Source organism: Mandrillus leucophaeus, unplaced genomic scaffold (assembly GCF_000951045.1).
Source record: "Mandrillus leucophaeus isolate KB7577 unplaced genomic scaffold, Mleu.le_1.0 Scaffold210, whole genome shotgun sequence".
In the NCBI taxonomy this organism is placed as follows: Eukaryota; Metazoa; Chordata; class Mammalia; order Primates; family Cercopithecidae; genus Mandrillus; species Mandrillus leucophaeus.
In genome coordinates this window covers 1515277-1537535 of record NW_012102144.1, presented here as the reverse complement: position 1 = coordinate 1537535, position 22259 = coordinate 1515277, and the positions used below count along the sequence as shown (strand labels likewise).

At 39.2% G+C, this 22259-nt stretch overlaps 1 protein-coding gene across 2 annotated transcripts in view; it reads left to right on the top strand.

The window, feature by feature from the left end:
* Positions 1–22259, top strand: part of ADAMTS9 (ADAM metallopeptidase with thrombospondin type 1 motif, 9) — a 185666-nt gene that overhangs the window by 37158 nt on the left and 126249 nt on the right. For both annotated transcript variants that reach the window (XM_011980349.1, XM_011980348.1), the window contains 8 exons: positions 222–368; positions 1614–1755; positions 3362–3466; positions 9339–9484; positions 17187–17368; positions 17458–17594; positions 19431–19548; positions 19805–19900. In XM_011980349.1, coding sequence (XP_011835739.1) covers positions 222–368; positions 1614–1755; positions 3362–3466; positions 9339–9484; positions 17187–17368; positions 17458–17594; positions 19431–19548; positions 19805–19900 — 1073 coding nt within the window. The remainder of the gene's footprint in view (positions 1–221; positions 369–1613; positions 1756–3361; positions 3467–9338; positions 9485–17186; positions 17369–17457; positions 17595–19430; positions 19549–19804; positions 19901–22259) is intronic.

Below are 22259 nucleotides of genomic sequence, written 5' to 3'. Positions count from 1 at the left end.
TTTATGCATTTACACTTCGTATTAAGTTGGGTGAGAATTATATTTTAATCTACAGTCTATCTCGAATTGTCTTACATTTTGTTCTACTTACCAGAGTTCAGGTTCTTATCCAAAATGCAGTTAAATTTTTTTCTCTTAGATAGATGCATTCTTGAAGCAATTAGAACAGCATGATCCCTTGGTATTTATTGACATTCTCATCATTGTCTCATTGGCTTTAGGTTTAACATGCCTCATGATGACAACAACAAATGTAAAGAAGAAGGAGTTAAGAGTCCCCAGCATGTCATGGCTCCAACACTGAACTTCTACACCAACCCCTGGATGTGGTCAAAGTGTAGTCGAAAATATATCACTGAGTTTTTAGAGTAAGACTTGAACATTCTTTTAGCACAAACTTCTAGTGCCTGGTCTACATGTAGTGAACGAATTGTGGGAGAGACAATACAAAGTCAAACATTCCTTTTCTGTTATTTTTGTTGACATTCCTTGGAGAAGGCAAAACAAACAAACAAACAAACAAAATACTCTCTGACATCTGTGTAGTTCATATCCTTGCCAGAGTTTAGAAGATTACAGACTGAGCTAAAGAAAAGGTTGGAATCTTAAAGAGGATGTGGAAATGTTGCTTCATTTTGGGTAAAGTTTTGAGATTTGTTCAGACATGGGGAGAGGGACTATGAATCTGATTTCTTGATGAAGGTCGCAAGTATTTATGCACTTCTAATTTAGTAATTTTGGCCTGAAAAGGGGTGGGGTAGTGAGATGATCCCAAAGCAGAGTCTGTGGATGAGTGGAAATTATAGTAGCTCCCACACTGTTGAATTGAGGACCTTCTCTCTCTGCCTCACTCTTCCTCTCCCCCTCTTCCCTCCCCCTTTTCTCTTTTTTCCCATTTTCTTTCTTTTCTTGTTTTGTTTTTTAAGCTTCCTGCTAGGCTGCTCAAAGATCCAATTACATTATACAATGCCCCTGTGTCACAGATTTATTGCTCTTCTCTCTCAGAAGTATGAAAGGTTAAGTGATTGTCCCAGAGTCACTGGGTGTATATTTCTGCAACCACAGGGAAGAGGAGGCTTTATTAATCAGAACTCAACGGGTGTGAATTTTCCAGGAGAGGTGTTTGCTGAAAACGGAAAGAACCGGAGGGTTGCTGTTTTTCTTTTTAACCAGATGGTGTAAAGTGTTTTCTTTCTATGAGTCATTGATTTGCTTATGCATCCCTTCAGCAAACATTTACTAAGCACCTGTTGTCATGGACAGGGCCCTTTGCTTGGATGAAAAAGACACTATCTTTGCCCTTAAGAAGCTTACAGTCTATTGGGAAAGATAGTCAAACACAAACAGATAATTGCTGTGAAGTGTGATCAAACATTGTAGCAGATGTATATTTCCTACTGGCTATGTTGTATTCATTGTGTGTGGTTCTACAAAGTAAAGAGCAAAAATGTAACTTCAGCATCTGGATTTAATCTTGGCTGTAAAGAATAAAGCACATGTTAAAAAGTAACTGTCCTCTCTACCATTACAATGGTGGGGTGGCCTTTACCATTATCTGGAGCTCTTGACAGCCACCGTTCTCACCATCTGTGTGTTTCTGTGTATTTCCGTAGCACTGGTTATGGCGAGTGTTTGCTTAATGAACCTGAATCCAGACCCTACCCTTTGCCTGTCCAACTGCCAGGCATCCTTTACAACGTGAATAAACAATGTGAATTGATTTTTGGACCAGGTTCTCAGGTGTGCCCATATATGGTAAGTGTAGGAGGGCCACTTCTGCCCTCATCTACTGATTCTGCTCTTCTTTTTATTCATAGTTTTCCATTGGATTCTAACTCGAATATAAACTACCTAAGGAAAAGCTGAGAGTAAAATTGTATATTAGTGATCATAATAATTATGAAGATGACACAACAGTACTATTGCTCAGTGTTAAATAATGCTTTACCTGCACTTTCTCATGTCATCCTCATGGCAGCCCAAAAGGGAAATGCCATCATCACTTTCATTTTACAAGTGAAAGTGAGGCTCAGAGGCAGCAAGGTTACAGAGTTGGGAATTACAGAGCTCAGCCTTTTTCTCTCCTTGTCACCTTTAATGCCCTTCGACTTGTCCAGGTGACCTAAATTATAGGGACTCTTCAAGATTCAGAAGAGGTAACTCATGAGACAAACGTGTCTCTGTGTTTTAGCTTGTGAAGGTAACATCCTGTGACCAACTGGGGCTTGAAATCATTTCTGCTGGGGCCTCAGCTGGGATGGCTGTGTGATATAGCCTGATGCATGTGTTGTGGAGGTTTGGGCCAGTGACATCATCTAGCAGTTATCAGGTTGCAGATGAGTAGAACTGTGCTTCTATGGGGTGGCCCATTCTGTCTCTTTGGGGTGGCATGTGTGTGTTTCTTTTGCTGGGAGTGTCTTCAGAGATTGCCTGGTGAATTGAGAAGTACAGTAGTATTCCATGGAAATAATAACAAAATTTTGAGTAAACTTGATTCATGGCAATATTTGTTTTTGTGTTATTTATGATAGGAAAAATTAGGAGTCATTGAACTGCCAAGCAAAAGAAAAGTTAAGCAAATTATAGTGTCTCCCTTTTGTAGCAATTGAAAACGATCTGCATCTGGGAACATGCTCCTGATATAATTTTAAGTTAAGATAACAAGATAAACAATTTTATAAAGTATGATCTCAACCCTAAAAGGGGAGAAAAAGCTACAGAAAAGATGGAGTAGTTTGAAACCTTTTCTATTTAAAAAAATAAACTTTTAATACTTGGGCAACTTTTCTACTGTAAGTGTGGTTTATTTTAATAATTAGGAAAAATTAAAAAATCTTTTAAAAGTGTGCCCTGAAATAGAGTTAAATATAGCAAATGGAATAAATCTAAAAAACAGAGCATTTAGAGGAGGAAGAAAGCAAGTTGTAGGATATGTCAGTATGGTGCAGTTGTAAAGCTTACATGCTGTCTATTACTGGAGATTTATTAACATTTGTAGTAAAAGTGTTGGGAATGATGAAGTGATGAACACTACTCAGGACTGTGGTCACTTCTGGTAAGAAAGGGAAGGGAAAGGGACCTAGGATGAGTACATAGGGCCTTCAGCTGTGCCTGTGAAGTTTTCTTTCCTTAGCTTGGTGGTGGGTACATGGGTATCCATTACCAGGCATAGAAATGTGTTTTATGGGCTGCTGTCTATATCTCTTTTAATATTTTAGCATTTATCATGCCAAGAAAAGAATTTCCTTTCCAACTTACCCTATATCATTAGCGAAACATTAGTTGAAAGCAAGCTTTGCCTTGTTTGATACTGTCAAATAAATCATTTGTCACTCAATTGCCATTTCATTGAATTGAGCAGATGCAGTGTAGACGGCTCTGGTGCAATAATGTCAATGGAGTACACAAAGGCTGCCGGACTCAGCACACACCCTGGGCCGATGGGACGGAGTGCGAGCCTGGAAAGGCAAGTAATGCCCTGTTCTGTCCTTCTGTCTTAGGGCAGAAATGTGCACAATTTTGGCTGTATAATCAGACACCAATGTTTAGAATATAAAACAATGCAGTCTGTTTTAGCATGCGTAATATTTTTTAGAGGACAGATGTTTAGCTTACTATTAAAAATTGTGAAACTTAGATTGTATAATGCTGATACCAGAGAATATACCTATCATTATTGCTTCAATATTAAGATATTCTCTCAACTTAAGACTTTCTCTCATTTAAACATGTCTAAAATTCCAGTGTGCCTATGGGAACATTTAATGTGAGATCGTATTTCTTTTTCTTCTCTTTTGGGGTGACACTGGAAAGTTATTGGTAAGTTGATGGAACAGTTTAGAATCAAGGAAATATAGAAATATAGTACATCTATTGCAGGTACTACTATGATACCAGGCTTTTGCCAACCGGCATTATTCCCTTTAAGGAGCTATAATGTCATCTAGGATATATCCAAATCCAGGTTCTCATGCGCTGGTTATAATTGTTTCTACTGATTTGTTAATAGCTAAACAGAATCTGCTACTTTTGTGGCCCAGTGGTAACAGTGTCTCATGCACCCAGGAGTATCATTAACTTAACCTTCTGTACCTAGTGTGCATTTAAAAAAAATGGTGGCATGTCAGTGATACCACCATCAGCCCAAAAATTTGGTTACAAAAAGTTTTAGATATAAATCCCAATTGAAATACACATGGAAAATGGCATTCTATCTGTAACTTTCCAAGGATACAATTCCTGAATGATATTTCTGAGTGGTTTGCTATCCTTCTATATGTTTTTCCCTTTTTTCTCTCCTCTTTGCATTGTCCACTTTACTTACTTTTAATAATTCTCATCTCATTTCGCTTTCCTCCGCTTTACCTTATAGAATCAGTAGCACCCAGAATGTTTCTGTGGAAGAGGTCCTGAGAGATGATGGAACTTCATTACCTGTTCCCTGATATTACAGAGAAGAAACTGCTCAGTTTCTTGTCTCACAATGAGTGATTTGTCCAAGGTCACTCAGATCATTTGGCATAGCCCCTCCTCTGAAGGGGCAGCAGGTCCTACTGGAGTGGCCCTAACTCAGGCTCACTGAGCTCCTCCAGTTTGTGATGGTCAAAGAGGAAGACTAGTGGATTTTTCAGTGTTAAATGATCCTGAGGATATGAAAGTTTAAAAATATAAAGGCCAATGCAAAAATAAGAAATTATAATGAAGATGCTTTTATCTTTGACTTAAATTGGAAACAGAGTCAGCTCATGTGCTAATTTCTCTGTGGCTGGGACCTCATCAATTGAGAATATAGCTTTCCTTAATGACAGCCTAACAAAAAGTGTATATGGATACAAGCATGTAATAGCTTCTAGAGCTTTCATTGGTGTAAAGGGAAATATATCTCTTTGACCAAAGAGTGAATCTTTGCAAGATGTAAAACTTAGTGGATTGGAGGCTACAAAATCATAGTTTTGTCTGAGAGTCCATGGCAGCGATTAAAAATTGAATATGGCACTCATTCTTACAAAATCAAGATGTAGCCTCAGAGTCCTTCTAAACACAAAGATCCAAACAACTGCTACCAGTTGGTAGGAGATAACAATAAACTTAACACCTATTTGACAACTTGGTTAGTTGGCTTGAGTTAGAACCAGCCCGTTATATTACTTAAATTGAATCTGTTTGATCTCAGCAAAATCACTGGTATTTAGTTGTGGTTCTTAACCTGATAGACCCACCCACTGTGTCTATTTCTGACACATGTTATTGCTGCAAAAGAAACACAACAAAGAAAAATTTTCAATTACGTGATGAAATGACTTGTATTTAGTAAAATTGTCATGAACGTGCTATCAAGCTCCATATAGCAGTATGGTTACCCAACCAGTTCTAGAATGCAAAATAACTTGGAGGATGTCAATTGTGTCTTTTCCCAATCTTCTGTTTTTGCAGAAGAGGAGGGATAGTAGGGTAATCTTCTATCTTCTGAGGGATGGGGAGCTTTGGGAGAGCTTTCAGCAGACCCTGCTCCTGCTAAACACAAGCAAGTGGGTGTGCTTGTAGCAAGAGCAGGAGCCTTCAAGGCATTCCCAAGGTAGGCTCAGGATGCTTTTGGAGAAGAACTGTGCAGAGAAAATGATAGGTCCAGTTTTAGTTGTTTTAGAAAAGTGGCCATGTCTAGCAGCTTTTATTAAAGATGTGGATATATATAAATACCCTGAAGAGTATTTACACATTCTAGAAATGCCAAAGAAGGTGAATATGTTGGCATAGAAATTCTTTGAGTTTTTTGCTTTGTTTCTTTTTCATAGAATTGCCAGTATGTGTGTTTTCTCTATATGCTAGCACATTCTGCCTCCCTTGGCCGCTGGGTTAATGTTTTTTCTTTCTTTCCCTTCTTTCTGTTCTGCTCCTGCAGCAGTAATCTGTCTTGGGCTGCTGACACAATGTTATTTTGATGAATGACTCACTAATGTCTCTTTATTTTCTCCACTCTCTTAAGTCCCTTAGCATTTTCATTTTAACCTTATTTGTGAGTGTGAGGTTTGAAACCTCTTTGTTTCAAGTTTCCTTTGGACAAAATCAACCTCTAAGTCCCCATTCCAACCTCTTAAAAAGATACATTTGTATAAAATACTATTTAAATGGTTTTGGACATTTTAAATAAAGGCTGACTCTATTTCAGCTCTTATTTCACCAGCCACTTAATGCTTTGCTATGATGTAATAGTAATTTTGCTCTGTGATTATTATTTGTAGAATTTGCCAGGTAAAATAGATTATCTTGGCGCATGTTTCCCAAACAGCCCCCATTCCCAGCATCTGTCATGTCAGACACTTTTCATATTCCTCTGAAGTTCTTCCTCTCTTTTGGACACGTGTCAATGGTCGTATCACTAAGAAATATTTAATTTCCATATCAGTTTTGAATTAGAAGTTTTCTTTTAAAAAGCAACTGTGAGGACATTTGAGTGCAGTGCTAAATGGTAGCGCTCTGATAAACCTACCTCCTTGTTTTGTTCTGAGGTTTATAGTAATGCTTAATGAGAAGAATGGTCATTTGGAATTTGCTCTCTTGTGGAAATAAAATCTGTAGAATAAAGAGATCCAGAAACTGAAGTCTGAAGTGCTAAGAGGGAAAAAATATATTTCCAGAAAACTCCTTAATTTTGTCCTCAAGGTACAAAATGGCTGTGTTAGCTCCAGCCAAGGAGTCTGACTTCCCCGCGGAATGAAGCCAAAGAGTTCAGAGGGCCTCTTGAGTAATCCTACCCAGTGAATTCTGCTAACTTCCCTTTGACCACCGCTATCCATAGGGAAACTTTGCAAAATATAGGTTCAATTGCCAAGATAAAGGGGAGGATGGATATTGAGTGAATAATCTGGAGACTCAGCCTCACCTAGGCATCTCATTAATCTTACTTTTGGTGAAAACTTCAGTCCTTTATTTAGATGTCAGAAATTGTCCCCTTTGCTCACAGTTAAGAGGCAGTATGTGTCCCAGTTAAGAGTATGCACTGTTAAGTCTTGTCTATGTTTCAGTACCATTCCTGCCTCTTACTTATGTTTGGCATCAACCCCTCTGTCCCTTCATTTTCTTTTCTGTAAAAATGGAAGTTATAATAGTACCTACTTCGCAGTGTGTTGTGAGGACTAAGTTTGTATATATAATGCTGAGAACAGTGCCTGACAAATATTAAGTGCAGTGTACATATTTACCATTATCATTGCCACTGTTATTTAAGTGGGGTCCCGTATGTGCTAAGTTATATACTAAGTATGTTACATACTTTGTCCCATGTTAAACTCCAAATAATTTTGGCCAGTAGGTCCCCATTTTTTGGTTGTGGAAACAGACTTTAAGGACTCACCCAAGGCCACAGAATTATTTTGTAAAAGAGTTACCAGTCCTAGTGAGACCTGTTATATTCTGTTAAGTTTTGTCTGTCTAGACCCGCTGTGTCCAGTATGGTGGCCATTAGCCATGTGTGGCTATGTTAAAATGTCAACATGAACTGAGATGTGCTTAGGTATAAAATACACCCCAGGATTTGAAGACTTAGTATGAAAAAAAAGAGCATTAAAAAACTCATTAGTAGGCCAGGTGTGGTGGCTCAGTCCTGTAATCACAGCACTTTGGGAAGCCAAGGAGGGCAGATTTCTTGAGCCTAGGAGTTTGAGATTAGCTTGGGCAACATGCTAAGATCCCCCACCCCCAACTGTCTCTATAAAAAATAAGAAAATTTAGCTGAGCATGGTGGTATACGCCTGTGGTCCCAGCTACTCGGGAGGCTGAGGTGGGAGGATCACTTGAGCCTGGGAGGTTGAGGCTGCAGTGAGCCATGATTGCACTACTGCACTCCAGCCTGGGTGACAGAGGAAGACCTTGTCTCAAAAAAATAAATAAATAAATAAAATAAAAAATATCTTGAGTAATGTTATATAGATTACATGTAGAAATAACAATGTTTTAAATAGATTGGGCTAAATAAAATAAATTAAGTTTTTTATGTGACTTTAGAAATTCTTAAATTATATATGTGGTTCATGTTCTGTGTCTACGGGACAGAGGTACTCTAGACAAAGCTGTCTGTCTGTTCATTTATTTTTATATGTATATTTTCTAAGAAATGTTCACAGCCACTGTAAAGACAAATATGAAGTGATTTCCAGAGAGTGACGTAGTCCCCACTGCCTTGGTGCGCATTTCATGTGTCCTGAGTCACCCGGGGTTCAGATGCAGAACGTCTTAAGCCTCAGCCAAACAGCCCAGGGAAAGGGACGTGTCCTCAGATACTGTAAGAGGATAATTACAAGGGAGGAGGCCAGGCAGACTGGAGAAAGCTTAATTGCACTGTTTAAATAATTGTTTACCAAGTATTGTGTGGGGGTGGAGCCTGCTATTCCCACTGAGACCTTCACCTACCTCTTATTTTTCCACTTTCCCTGCATACTGCCCCACCCCCTGGTCTTCAAACTCCTCTGCCTCTCCCCTCTTGGCGGCTGTGTCCTCCCTGGGGATAAATCATGACAGCCGCCACCAGCTCTGCTTCAGAGATCTGAGCGAGCCGCAGGGCGTCACCCTCCTGTGGCCACTGCCGCCACTGTTCCTTTGTCCATTGCTCAGTGACCTCGGCTTTGTGTCAGGGCTTCACACCCCAACAATGGCAGAGGGTTGGAATGGCTTCTCTCCTCCCTTGTCCTGCTGAGGAGTTTTATTTTGTTTTATTATTATTTTTTAAACATCATGGCCTTCTTCCTGCTCCAGGCTGGAGAATCTGAAACCATTAGTAACAAACAAGTAATAAAGTTTAGGGCTCTCTGTAGTGTGTCCATTTTGCTTTCGTCTCATCCTGACAGGTTTCCTGGAGTGTGTTTATAGGAATCATGTAACTCGCTTTTTTTCCCCCTCTCCAATATAATTAAAATTGGGAGCAATAAAGCATTATAGTTTACCAGACTTGTAACTTCTCTAGGCCTTATTGATGGAAATTCACTATGCAAATCTTAGAACTCATTTTGGCCCTGTCTATAACCACCCTTCCCATTTCCACTCCTGGTTTTTCCAAGTAAACTAATTGAGCCGTTTGAAGCTTGCCATTGGAGTTACCATGTCAGCCTGGAGCCAGTCACTGGCCAGTTTTATTCAAGCAAGCTATAAAGGAAGACCCAGGCTAAAATCACTAAGTGTGAGATTAAAATCCCTATAGTTTCTAGTTTTCATATAGATGATGAATCTGCAGCATTTCAAACCCACACATGGAAAATAATTAAAGTATGGTGTGTTTAAAAGGACAGCCAGTCCTGTAACAACTCATAGCGCCAAGTCTCCCTCACTATTCCCCTTATTAAATACAGCACTGCAAGTATGGATTTTGTGTTCCCAAAGAAATGGATGTCCCTGTGACAGATGGATCCTGGGGAAGTTGGAGTCCCTTTGGAACCTGCTCCAGAACATGTGGAGGGGGCATCAAAACAGCCATTCGAGAGTGCAACAGACCAGAGTAAGTCCTAGAATGTATAACTGTTATTATTGGTATGTCAGGAACAAGAGATTCCTAAAGGGAATAATTTTGGTGGATGAAGAGCACGTTCCAAATTAGAGAGCTAGAAAGAACATAAACTTCAAGGGCTGCTTAGACCCACGGTACCCAAAGTCTATTCCCAGGCACTTCTCCCTGTGTTATTGTTTTTCTCTCAAGATCCTTTGTTATTCACAGTTTTATCTACCAAACAGATGATGGTTTTGGGGTTGGTCTGTTTCCCAGTGTTGACAATCAGGCAGGTCTCACTCTCCCCGCTACACTCAGAGCTTAAGATAGCACACTAATGGAGTGACTAGATAGATTTTCACATGGAAACAAAAACATTGGGCATTTTCATCCAGTTTGTAGACTAATATACTCCCTCTAGTTAGACCTCAAGGGACCTGGGACCCCAAATCAAGAATTACTTTTTATTTCATTTTTTTCTTTTCTTTTTCCACCAATAATGTGTTCTGTGATAAGAAATTACTTTTTTAATCAATCTAGTTGTATTACAGGTGAGACAGCTGAAGTCCCCATCCTACAACCTGACATTTTACAGATTGAGAGTCTCTTGCCTTTCAGAATAATTCTCATTGTGTGACTATGGCAACTTCTACCGGCCTAACCTTGTCAGGACTGACATGTTTAAATACAGTCCGTGGACTTTTTCCCCCAGCATTTGTCATAGCAGACGTGGGTAGGGTGGGGTGGGTTGGAGGGTTGGGGAAGCCTGTTTATGCATAATAAATTGCTATCTTCATTTTGAAAAATGGCATCCAATTTTACATAGATCTAAGACATATATAGTTGAAAAGGAATAGAAAATAATAGGTAAGTAAAAGTAAGTAATAGTTTGTATGGCACTTTCTCAGACTTGCCATGGAACCTATTTAGGCTGGGGAACCAAGAAATCTATAGGGATAGTTTTTCAATGTAAAAACCCACAACCACTTTGAAGACCCTAGCTGCTTTGGGATTTTGTAAAATGATTTCCTCTAGCAGTCTCATTTATTTTTAATAGCTTAGATCATGGATAGCAAACTCTATTGTACTGAGAAGCAAATAGGTGAAGTAAAGGAGCTAAGTAGGCTAGGGTAATACAATAGTTGTATTGTAGAGATCAAATGCAGGGCACTACTCAGGTCTGGCTGATTGTTCAGAGGTAAGAAAAGAGTCTAATATTGGCACAGCTTCCAAATCTTTTCTATGAAAAATCTGAATTGTGTGAATCAAAAAGAACATAGCTGTAGGCAACTGGTTTGCAAGCCCTGGTCTAAATACTCTGTACTACAAATCTCAGGTGATGATTAATTTACTTTAACTCATTTTTGTTCATAACCCAACCTTATTTCATGTCCATATAGTGGTCAACAAGGAAGATAACTAAAGGGCTATGAGATATAGACTCTGTTCCATAAAACTAATACTGTAGCTATGAATAAAAATGAATAAGCCTTAGATTTTCGATATAGCCTATATTTTGAATTAGTTTTTAAAATATTAGTATAAATATAGATCATGCTTAAAAAGATTCAGACACAAACATATAGAATATTTTAGAAGTTGTCACACTATTCCTACTTCCTGCTTATTCCCCATGAGAAATAATCACTAAAAAAAATTGGGTGTGTGTCATTTCAGACTTTTAGAAAAGATTGTGGATGTAAATATATATTATATGAAATAAGTACCATATAATATAAAATAAGTATATATAATATAAAAGAAGCTTCATACTGCTTTTTAAACTCAGCTATACATCCTTGTTGCTGGTGTTGTTGAAGCTTTAAAAGAAAATCTTGTAACAACTAATATGATGAATTTTTACATATTAAAAACTATTTGTTGGCTACGTTGAGCAAAGTTATTAGTTTATAGTAAATGCTATCATGAGGGTATGAACTTGCAAACAGTGACCACTTTATAAGCACTTAAAACATTTTTGACTCAAGAATATTCCATTCAAAATAAGTATTTGGCCTTTTTTTAAATACTACTTTTTTAAGTCTTGAGCAATTCTAGAAGTAATGTGAAAAGTGGAGAGAGATAAATCACTCCATAATTGGAATGGGCTAGACAAAGAAAATCACCCAGTGTAAAGATCTCAGCAGAAAAGGATCTTGAGCTTCAAAGTGCAACAAAGATCCTCACATTCAGAAGTTAAGAACCAATCATTAAAGACCTCAATTAGAGGTCCTTGTCCCTGCTGTTTGCTATGGGAGTTTTTTTTTTAAAAAAAAAAACACCTAGTTGAGTGTCAGCACTGACATCATTTCATTAAAACTCCTCCAAGTTATTTGCACTTTAGGATGTCCCTGTTAATTGAGGAAGGAGACTGCCTCTGAATACAGAGGTTACAATGGCTCTGGGGGAGTCAATTTGAAAAGAGAAAGGAACACAGAAAAGGGAAAATCAGATCCAAATCTCAGTTTAAAAGCTTGTTCAGAGAAATTCACAGAGCAGATGGTTCATTATGTAGAACGTAGAAGTGGTTGCTGTCACGCTTCTCAGGGAGTTTGAGGGGAACAGCTGCCCCCCTCACCGGGAATATGCCTTTTGTCAGTTTGACGAGCCCTTACAATATAATGGAGTACTCTGTTTTTAGAACCCAAGGTACAAGGTATGTCTCTATTAAGGACACTGGATTGTTTTGTCTTTTTTCACAGTATTTATCTGATTCCAGAGTGTATTTATTTAGCATCCAGAGACTTTATAGTATATTCTTAGGAGTTTTTTCCCCCCCGAAAGCATAAAAGCCAAAAAAGATGGGATTATGCTCTACTCCATGAACAAGCTGTAGAGACCATATGCTTTCTAATTTTGGTCACAAGATATTTTGGTCTCAAGTGGTATATATGGTGCTACAGGTGGGGCCCTTATATTTTGTCTTTAGGTGCTTTATTTTTTTAATCTCAATTTTGATCCATGCCCTACAGATAAGATGATCATAGTTCTGGTTTGCAACAACAGTCCCTCGTTCTATCTGTTGCCCTGGAGGAGTTATTAATAGCGCCCGTTTTCACTCTCAGAACGTTCTTGATTGGGCAATTAATTATATGGTCTCCCGGCCTATAAGAAGTGTATAATAGAGTAAAATTTAAAATCAGAACCACCAAAATATAACTTACAGTACCAAAACCAGACTGAGCTTTGGAACTAGAAGACGTATTTTCAGACTTTTGGGCCCTATACTTGTTTTGTGCTCACAATTTGGCTCAGAGCTTCCTTGTGGCTGAAACAAAATGGTACGTAGAATTGTTACAGTCTATCAAAAACAAAAATCATACCAGTTCCTCAGGAAAAGCACAGCATTTTATTTTTCCAGTGCTTCTATTTTGCTTTTAAATTAGGAGATAGGTTAAAATTTGAAAATAATAAACTCAAAAATTTGAGGAAAAAAAGATTGTGAACTAGATATTTCCCCCTTAGGCTCTCTCCATAGCAACTGCTTATGAAATCTTACTTTAAAAACATATTCAAGACATATGTCTATTTCATCCAGAAAATGAATTTCTCATTTGGCTGTCAGGAATTACAGCAAGGCTTTTTTTGAGGCACTCGGTTTGGATGAACTTGTTTCGAAATGTTGAGAATTGGTTACTGTGGAAGAGCGATTAACTAATGAACACATAAAAGAATCCAGTTTCATAGACTGCCCCATTTGGAAAGATCATTAAAGATGGGCTGGTACAGCTCCCGCCCCATCCCATCTAATTTTGAATAGCCTTTCAGCATTCTCCATAATTGGCCATCAGGCCCCTTCTTAAAAACCTCCAAGCACAGGAATCACACTACCTTCTGGGGCTGCCTGTTATATCTTTAGAAATGTCTTGTGCCAACCCTAAATCTGCCTACCCTAATTCATTGTACATAAACATAGAAGTTGAGATTTCTGTTCAAACCCTTTTGCAGACCAAAGTTTAACTTTCCTTGAGAATAGACTGTATCTGTGATGACCTCTGCAAAAATTTCGTTATAGTTTTGGTCATGCATCATCTTGAATTTCCTTTCTATGTATCAACAGGCATGGCTGTGTAATATGTGCTTGGAAGAAAGATCCAATTTGGCTGTGCATAATAGGAATTACTCTAGCAATTTCCTTAAACCCTTCCCATCCCTATTTGACATTCAATATTTTAAAAGGATCTTAATAGTTGGGAAATGTGGTTACTATTTTTTAAAGCTATATTTCCTATTATTTTCAATATTTGCCTACCTAGAAAAATACTCCTATTCCGCTAAATAATGAAATTATAAAATGATTTTTTTTTCCTTGCTGAAAGATGAGTTTGGTTGGCTAAAGTTTTCTCTATTATATAGTCCATGTAAATCAGGCAACAGTCACATTGCCTAGGAGAGAGGAAACATATATAGTTTAGAAGGCCAATTTATATTTGTTAAAGTCATGTCCATAATTAAGGAAAAAATTGTAACCTGCCTTTACATAAAAGCAAATCAACTTGCAGACCAAGTTTTGATATGGAAAGAGGCCTGTCTCAAGGGAGACAGCCTGAAAGAGAGGCCAGCTTCTGGTCAGGGAGAGTTGGATTGGGCTCCCCTCTCAGTACAGTCAGTGACAGAATTTGGAACGTAGCGCAGTGACACAAGAATAGTCCAGGGATCAGGAAACCTTTTCCATCAGGGCCAAATAGTAAATATTTTAGACTTTGCACTTTATGTGGTCTCCATCACAATTACTCAACCTTACTGATACACGGAGAAACAAACATAGACAATGTGGGTGTGGCTATGTTCCAATAAAACTTTATTTATGGACACTGAAATTTGAATTTCCCATAGTTCACATGTGTCCCAAAATCTTCTACTTTTAAGATTTTTTTTTCAATTACATTAAAATGTAAAACTTATTCTTAGCTAACAAGCCATGCAAAAATAAGTGGCGGGCTGGATTTGGCCCACAGGATGGTAGTTTGCCAAATCTTATAATAGCTAAACTTTTATTAATCACTTACTGTAAGCCACACTTTGTTCAAGTGCTTTGAATGTATTAATCTAGTTAACCCTCACCACAGCTTTATGAAGTAGATATTAGTACCATCTCCCTTTTACAGACAAGCAAACAGAGGCTTGGCAAGATTAAGCAACTCACCTAAGATTGCATCATTATTAAGAGGTATGGCTAGGATTCAAACCCTTTGTTTCCAGAGTCCATGTTTCTAACCATCAGGAGTATTGCCTCTCACATATAGTATTTTTTGTGTGTTTATAAAAAATGTTTTTTATAAAAATAAATCCCAAAATACTACTTGCCATGTTATAGTGGTCAAAGCAAGCAAAGGTGGAAACTGTTACCATCTGAAGGGAAGCCACCTGTAAGTCATAACTATTTGCAGTCCGAAGAACTACTGCATTTGATAAAGTTCAAGAATCAGCTAAGACCTGTTATATAAGAGAACAAAAAAATCAATTTTAAAAACTTTATGTTCAAAGTGAAAGAAATATGAGTTACTTTCAGGCAATAAATAAATGATTGATCCACCATAGTCAGCTGGGACATCTAAAAAGATTCCATAATGATAATTTCAACTGGAGGAAAAATTGAAGGGGGTCTTCCTTGTAGTACATTTAAAACAAGTTTCACCTGAGCAGGTATACAGTCCTGCTCTATTATTCATGGATAATCTGTGATATTTTATGCATGAGACTGGGGTGCCTTGTTACTGAGAAACGGGCTTGGATCTAGGAAACCCATTCTGCATCTCTAAATGGCACCGAAAAAGAAAACAAACAAAAAAAAGACTCTGAACCACAGCACACAGATAATGTAGCAGACGTGCACAGAGAAGATTCTGGGAGACTTGGATTCCAGTCCTGACTCTCCTCGTTTGTTAGCTGTGTGACCTTTGGGCAAAGTACTTCTCTAAACATCCTGTTACTCGGTATGAAAGCACCTCATCTTCCCTAGTCTTGGACAAGATATGAAGGAGCTTTTCCAGGTTGAATGAATAGTGCAGATATACAGTATATGAGCTTAATTGTGCTTAATGCAGAAACAGACAGACATAGACACGACTGTCTTACGTGCCATTTTGCATCCCTAGATGCAGTCTTCCGTATGATAAATAATGGTGAATGTTGATCAGACTTCTTGCTAAGTTTTTCAGAGTCACAACAAGCCTTTTAGGTACACAGCATCATCTCTGTTTTACATGTGAAGATAGAGCCCAGGGAGGTGAGACAGCTTATACAAAGTCAAACCTCCAACTTGTAACCGCAAAGCCGGTGCTCTTACTTTATGTTGCAAATCTTTGATCGAATGAGTACATTTATAACAATATTAGGACAAGCTTCCCTAGGAGGGCCTTTTTGGGACCTGGGCACGCTGCAGGAGCACTGAGTCCTGCCTCAGTGCTCAGAGTGGGTGCTGAAGCCAACTGCAGAATCAGATCAGATTAGATTGGGCAGTGCTGACATGTACTATCATAGTAGCTAACATTTTCTGGCATCTACTATGTACACTCATTTTAGAGAAGGGGAAAATTGAAGCTCAGGAAGACTGAGAACTTTGTCTAGGGCCACACAGATAGGGCCAGATTGGAACCGAGATCCGGATAGGATAGAGATAGAGGATAGGGCCAGATTGGAACCGAGATCCAACTCCAGAGCTCCTTCTACCTCTCATTCTATATTTCGTGAGCAGGGCTATATTTCTCATTCCCCAAAACTCCTGTTTGAAACAAACCAGCCAAAACCCCATTTTTTATAGTCCGATTACTCTGAAAGATTCATTCTAAAGGAAAAAAGGTGAAAAATGTCCTTTCAGTTTCAGGGTGTTCTAGGGCAGTTGTGAAACCCGAGCTGTTTGAGCCCTGGGTGGGTGAGCCCCAGCTTCCTATGATTCTGTGATCTTCCCATTTCCATGATGAATTTGGCATGCTGGTGACTGCTGGTAGTTGTGTTGTATAATTTACTCTCTGGATCACATCTGGAATATACATGCACAGGGTTGCATGCCGAGATTAAATTTGCACTGTGATGCTTTGCAAGGCATACGCCATACACTCGTCACACAAAAACTAATGAAACCAGTCTGCTCTTTCCTGCTTCTCCTCTTAAGTTAGTCAAAATGTGAACACATTCCCATTATTCAATTTTATTTGTGAAACAAAACAAACAAAAACAATGGTTGTCTGGAGAGAGGGTGTAGAGGGACAGAATGAATGGAGGTGTGAGGGAACAAGTTTTTGATGGTCTCCTGTGAATATGTCGAGGTACAAAAGGAAGATAGGGAGCATTCCAAACCACTGTTGGGTACCTTTCACCTTCTACAGTTTTAACACTGAAGCACCATGAATGTCGGGAAGAAAAGGAACAAAAAGTGGCCTAATAGATTCAGATTCAAGCTTTGTATCTCATACTTTAAGCTATACATTCTAACATTTATCCTCACAACTGCCTACAAGGTAGCTACATTCAATTTTGCAAATATAAGGGAGGCTTGCGGAGGTCAAGTGATTTACCCAAGGTTATATGCATCATGGTATTGACAGCAGGAATGCAAAACCAGGATTCAGGGCTCTTGCCCATTCCTCTGTCATTTGCCGCCCTAGATTTACTTCTCTAGAAGACAGGAAGTCACGAATGAGGGAATGATGTTCAGAGGAATACATGATAATACAGTGTGTGTGCTCTTCACTTTTTTTTTTTTTTTTTTCAGGCCAAAAAATGGTGGAAAATACTGTGTAGGACGTAGAATGAAATTTAAGTCCTGCAACACGGAGCCATGTCTCAAGCAGAAGCGAGACTTCCGAGATGAACAGTGTGCTCACTTTGACGGGAAGCATTTTAATATCAACGGTCTGCTTCCCAATGTGCGCTGGGTCCCTAAGTATAGTGGAAGTAAGTGTGTCTGGTGTATGTATCCGCCATTGGCCGGCCGGCACCGAGGCCAAGCACGAAAGTCAAGTTGTATCCTTTCTCCTCTCCAGTTCTGATGAAGGACCGGTGCAAGTTGTTCTGCAGAGTGGCAGGGAACACGGCCTACTATCAGCTTCGAGACAGAGTGATAGACGGAACTCCTTGTGGCCAGGACACAAACGATATCTGTGTCCAGGGTCTTTGCCGGGTAAGTCCCAGGTGGTGTTTTCTTCACTGTGTTTTTCCCCTGCCAAGCTGTGGTTTGTGGCTTCCTAGGTAGAATAGCAACTGCTAATATCTGTGCACTATTGCCAGGGCAGTGGTTCTCAAAGTGTGGCCCCAGGATCAGCAACATCATCAGTATCACTTTTTTTTTTTTTTTTTTTTTTGAGACGGAGTCTCGCTCTGTCGCCCAGGCTGGAGTGCAGTGGCGCGATCTCGGCTCACTGCAAGCTCCGCCTCCTGGGCTCACACCATTCTCCTGCCTCAGCCTCCCAAGTAGCTGGGACTACAGGCGCCTGCCACCGCGCCCGGCTAATTTTTTGTATTTTTAGTGGAGACGGGGTTTCACCATGGTCTCGATCTCCTGACCTTGTGATCTGCCCGCCTCGGCCTCCCAAAGTGATGGGATTACAGGCGTGAGCCACCGCGCCCGGCCTAGTATCATTTTTTCTAATGCACGTTGTGCCAAAGTTTGGAAACCATTGCCCTTGATTCTTCTTGACATTTTCAGTCTCTGTGAGGGTCTTCCACAAAACCTCTCCTTAAAAATTTATTATAACAGTTTGCACACACACTCCTTTGCTATAACCTCAATGCTTAAGCAAATGCTTCCTGACAGCAAATTTTTTAGATTGAATAGCTGAGGTCGAGAAATATGTCAGGAAGAATAGCTGGCCTCACTCTAGTTTCTCTTTGCATTTTTAACCGTGATCATTTCTACCTGAGACATGCCTGTTAATTAATTATTCTTGAAAGGGAAATTGGGAAACTTCTGGGAAACAGCAAAGCATCAGAGTAGTGATTTCTCAGGGGCTAGATACCATTTCACTGTTCTCGTTAGTCAAAAATTATTTCTGATCTGGTTGGGCTCTGAGATGATGCCTCTGGGTTTTTTTGTTTGTTTGTTTGTTTTTGTTTTTGTTTTGCCTGTGGTCCAAAAGCACATTGGAGTTCCTGGTTGGAAGGATTTGATTGAAAGAACCCCTAAGGGTATCACCCACTGACTAATAGCTTATACTGCAGATTTCCTTATCTATCCATTTCACAGCAACACATTGAGTTTTTCCTCAAAGATTAGTTCACACAAATGAACAAAATGGACAAGAATGTGGACTGTGTTCTCCTGGTCTTCTGGTCATTGTCAGTGTATGTTTCAGAGTTCAGTGTACGTGGCTGCATTGTGTTAATATGGGGAGAAATTCCGGAGGCCACTCGATGGAGCCTCAGGCTTGAAACTGGCGGCCCATGGTCATACTTTGGCTGGCATTCGTAGCCAATATTTAAACGTATGGGATTTTACATAAAATCAATTTTTCCAGCTTCTTTGGAAAATTGGGAAAAAATGTCAACACAGGGCTCCCATCCCTCATGGCAGCAATAATCTGGAGTGGACAGCGGCAACTCCCTTATGATGGGGCATGAGCTCTTTAATTAGATACAGTCCTCACCTATGCCCTTTTTTTTCATTCCTAAGCAATTTTTTAAAAAATTACTGTGCTTACTTACAGACTAGTGCTTTTCAAACTTTTATCTGTAGATGAAGCACCTGAGGAATCCTATTAAAATGCCAACTCTGATCCAATAGATCTAGGTGGGTCCTGAAATTCTGCATTCCTGACCACATCAAAGGTGCCCATGGCTGCTGGTCCAAGGACCACATTTTAAATAGCAAGGCAGTATATAATTTCAGTTTTCAACCTTTGCAAGTTTAAAGGGACTTGACTTTCTTGTCATTTTGAGTGCACAAAAAAGAAACACATTATTTGGCATTTTATAATCTCTATAATACTTACATTTATTTCAAATCTTTTCTTTTTAAAAGCAAGCTGGATGCGATCATGTTTTAAACTCAAAAGCCCGGAGAGATAAATGTGGGGTTTGTGGTGGCGATAATTCTTCATGCAAAACAGTGGCAGGAACATTTAATACAGTACATTATGGTAAGAATCTGCTCCTAAGAACCGTGAGAAGGAATATGGTCAAAGTTTGAAAATTGTTAACCACATGTAATACTGAAAAGTATTAATGTTGAGCATAAAAATCAGTCTTGTTATGGTGGATTATCCATCAACGAGAAGGCACCTAATAGAATTATATGAGAATACATTCTATTCTTTTGTTGTCCACTTTTTATTCCATACTTAGAGAAAGTGAACCATTTTGTGGAGTACTGAATTTCTGCTAAATTCTTTTCAGGTTACAACACTGTGGTCCGAATTCCAGCAGGTGCTACCAATATTGATGTGCGGCAGCACAGTTTCTCAGGGGAAACAGATGACGACAACTACTTAGGTGAGACGGGATGCCCTGCCACTTGTGAGTTCTGGTTCTATGGAGCAGTGGCCAGATACTACTTCCTTCCTGCTCTGGCATGCAGAGGGAGAGCTTTCAGATGTCATGGATTTGCATAAAATAAGTGCATCTCAAAATTCATCATTGTTTCTCCCTCATACGCACACCCTCGGAGTATTGATTGAAAAGTTATGTAGCTGCATTATTTGATATCAAGGGATTTACTCTGGATCTTAAAAAATACAAAGGCCCCAAGTCAAATTTTGAAAGTACTTATCTTCTAATTTTAGCATAAAATCCTTGCTCTCATTGGGTCTTTTCAAAAAGCTGTCCTGTGGGGAACTGACTTGCAAATGTTTTATTAGAAGCATTACTTGACTTCATTTTTATATTATCAGCTCTAACCAGTAGCAGACCACTGGTAGACTTATTCAGTATTTCATTATGCCTGTTCATTGCAAAAGATTCTATGGTGACATGTATTTTTCTTAAGTCATTACTAGAATAACAGTACTATACAGATTTTTTATCCTTTTCTCACTGAACCTAGGTGCATGATTAATTAATATCTATTCCTTATATTTAAACCACACATACCAAAATGACACTGTGTTGATTTTCAACAGTTTGCTCAGCCCAGTCCCATCTTATTTTATTATTTATTTATTTCTTAATTTAAAGTTCTGGGGTACATGTGCAAGACTGTAGGTTTGTTACATAAGTAAACGTGTGCCATGGTGATTTGCTGTACCTGTCAACCCATCATCTAGGTATTAAGCCCAGCATGCATTAGCTATATTTCCTGATGCTCTCCCTTGCCCACACATCCTGCATCCCGCAAGCCCCTATGTGTGTTATTCCCTTCCCTGTATTTTTGAGATAGGATCTCACTCTGTCACCCAGGCTGGAGTGCAGTGGTGTGATCACAGCTCACTGCAGCTTCAACCTCCCAGGCTCAAGTGATCCTCCCACCTCAGCCTGAGTAGCTGGGACTATAGGCACTCACCACTATGCACAGCTAGTAGTTTTTTATTTATTTTTATTTCTTATTTCTAGAGATGATGTCTCACTATGTTGCCCAGGCTGTGCTTGAGCTCGTGGCCTCAAGCAATCTTCCTGCCTTGCCTCCCAAAGTGCTGAGATTACAGGCATGAGCCACCATGCCTAGCCCAGTCTCACTTTAATTTATTTTTATGTAAATTTCTGTAAGTGATCGTGAAATTTGCCTAACTGTCATTTGAAAGAAAGGGGACATGGAGAGTAGAGTCATGACCGAAAGGGATTTAACTGGTCACCTTACACAAAACTCTTCCCAGCCATGAAGAGCAGCATGGCTTACACTCAGATTTAGAATAAATTAGAGCAGTCTTGCTGGGCAGTCAATCTTTAAAAGAAATGAATGTACTTTCTTTCTTATAATATCCAGGCAGGAACTCTATTTGTTCATCTGAATTCAACCAGTATAGAGGCCCTTAATATAAGCATTTAGACATATTGAGCCAGAAAGTGAGTATTTGTTGAATTGAATTAAAGCCTATATCTCTATTTTGGAATGTCTACACGAAGCTGCATAGATAGACAGTGAGCCTTTAGCTAAGCATGCTAATCAAGTATGATATTTATACATGACTCCATTATGGCATTTGCTATCACCATTCATTCACTCACTCACTTATTTAATATGTGCCAGGCACGCACTGTTCTAGGCACAATGAACAAAACAGATAGAAAAATTTGTGTCTTCTTGGACATTACTTTTTAGTGGGACAATAAACAATAGGCAATAAACAGTAACCTGACAGATAAGAAAACTCCATATTGTTACAGGTGATAAGTGCTGCTAGAAATCAGAGCAGACTGAGGGAAATTGGGATACCAAGTGTGAGATGTGGACAGTAGAGTTGAAATGTTTGAATCACAGAGCAAGATAGCAAGCTATTTAGAGGAAGAGCATTCCAGGTAGAGGGAATAGCCATTGCAAAGTCTTTGAAATAGGGAAGAACAGAGGGAGGCAGTGTGGCTGTTGCTGAGTGAACACAGAGGACACTCCTAGATAAGGTTAAACAGGACTAGGTCATAGACAACCATATAACCATTATAAGAACTTTGGCTTGGACTCAGAGACATCAGGAACCACTGGAGGTTTTGAGCTGAGGAATGAGCTCTTACTGCATTTATGTTTTTAAAGGAGCACTCTGGCTGGCACATTGAGAAGACATGGTGGAGGAAGTGTACAGGACAGAAGCAGTGACATTGATTAGGAAATCATTGCAGTAATTCAGGAGAGAGATGCTGGTGGCTTGGCCCCAATGGGAGCAGTATGTGGTTAGTTTCTGGATATCTTTTGAAGTTGGAACCA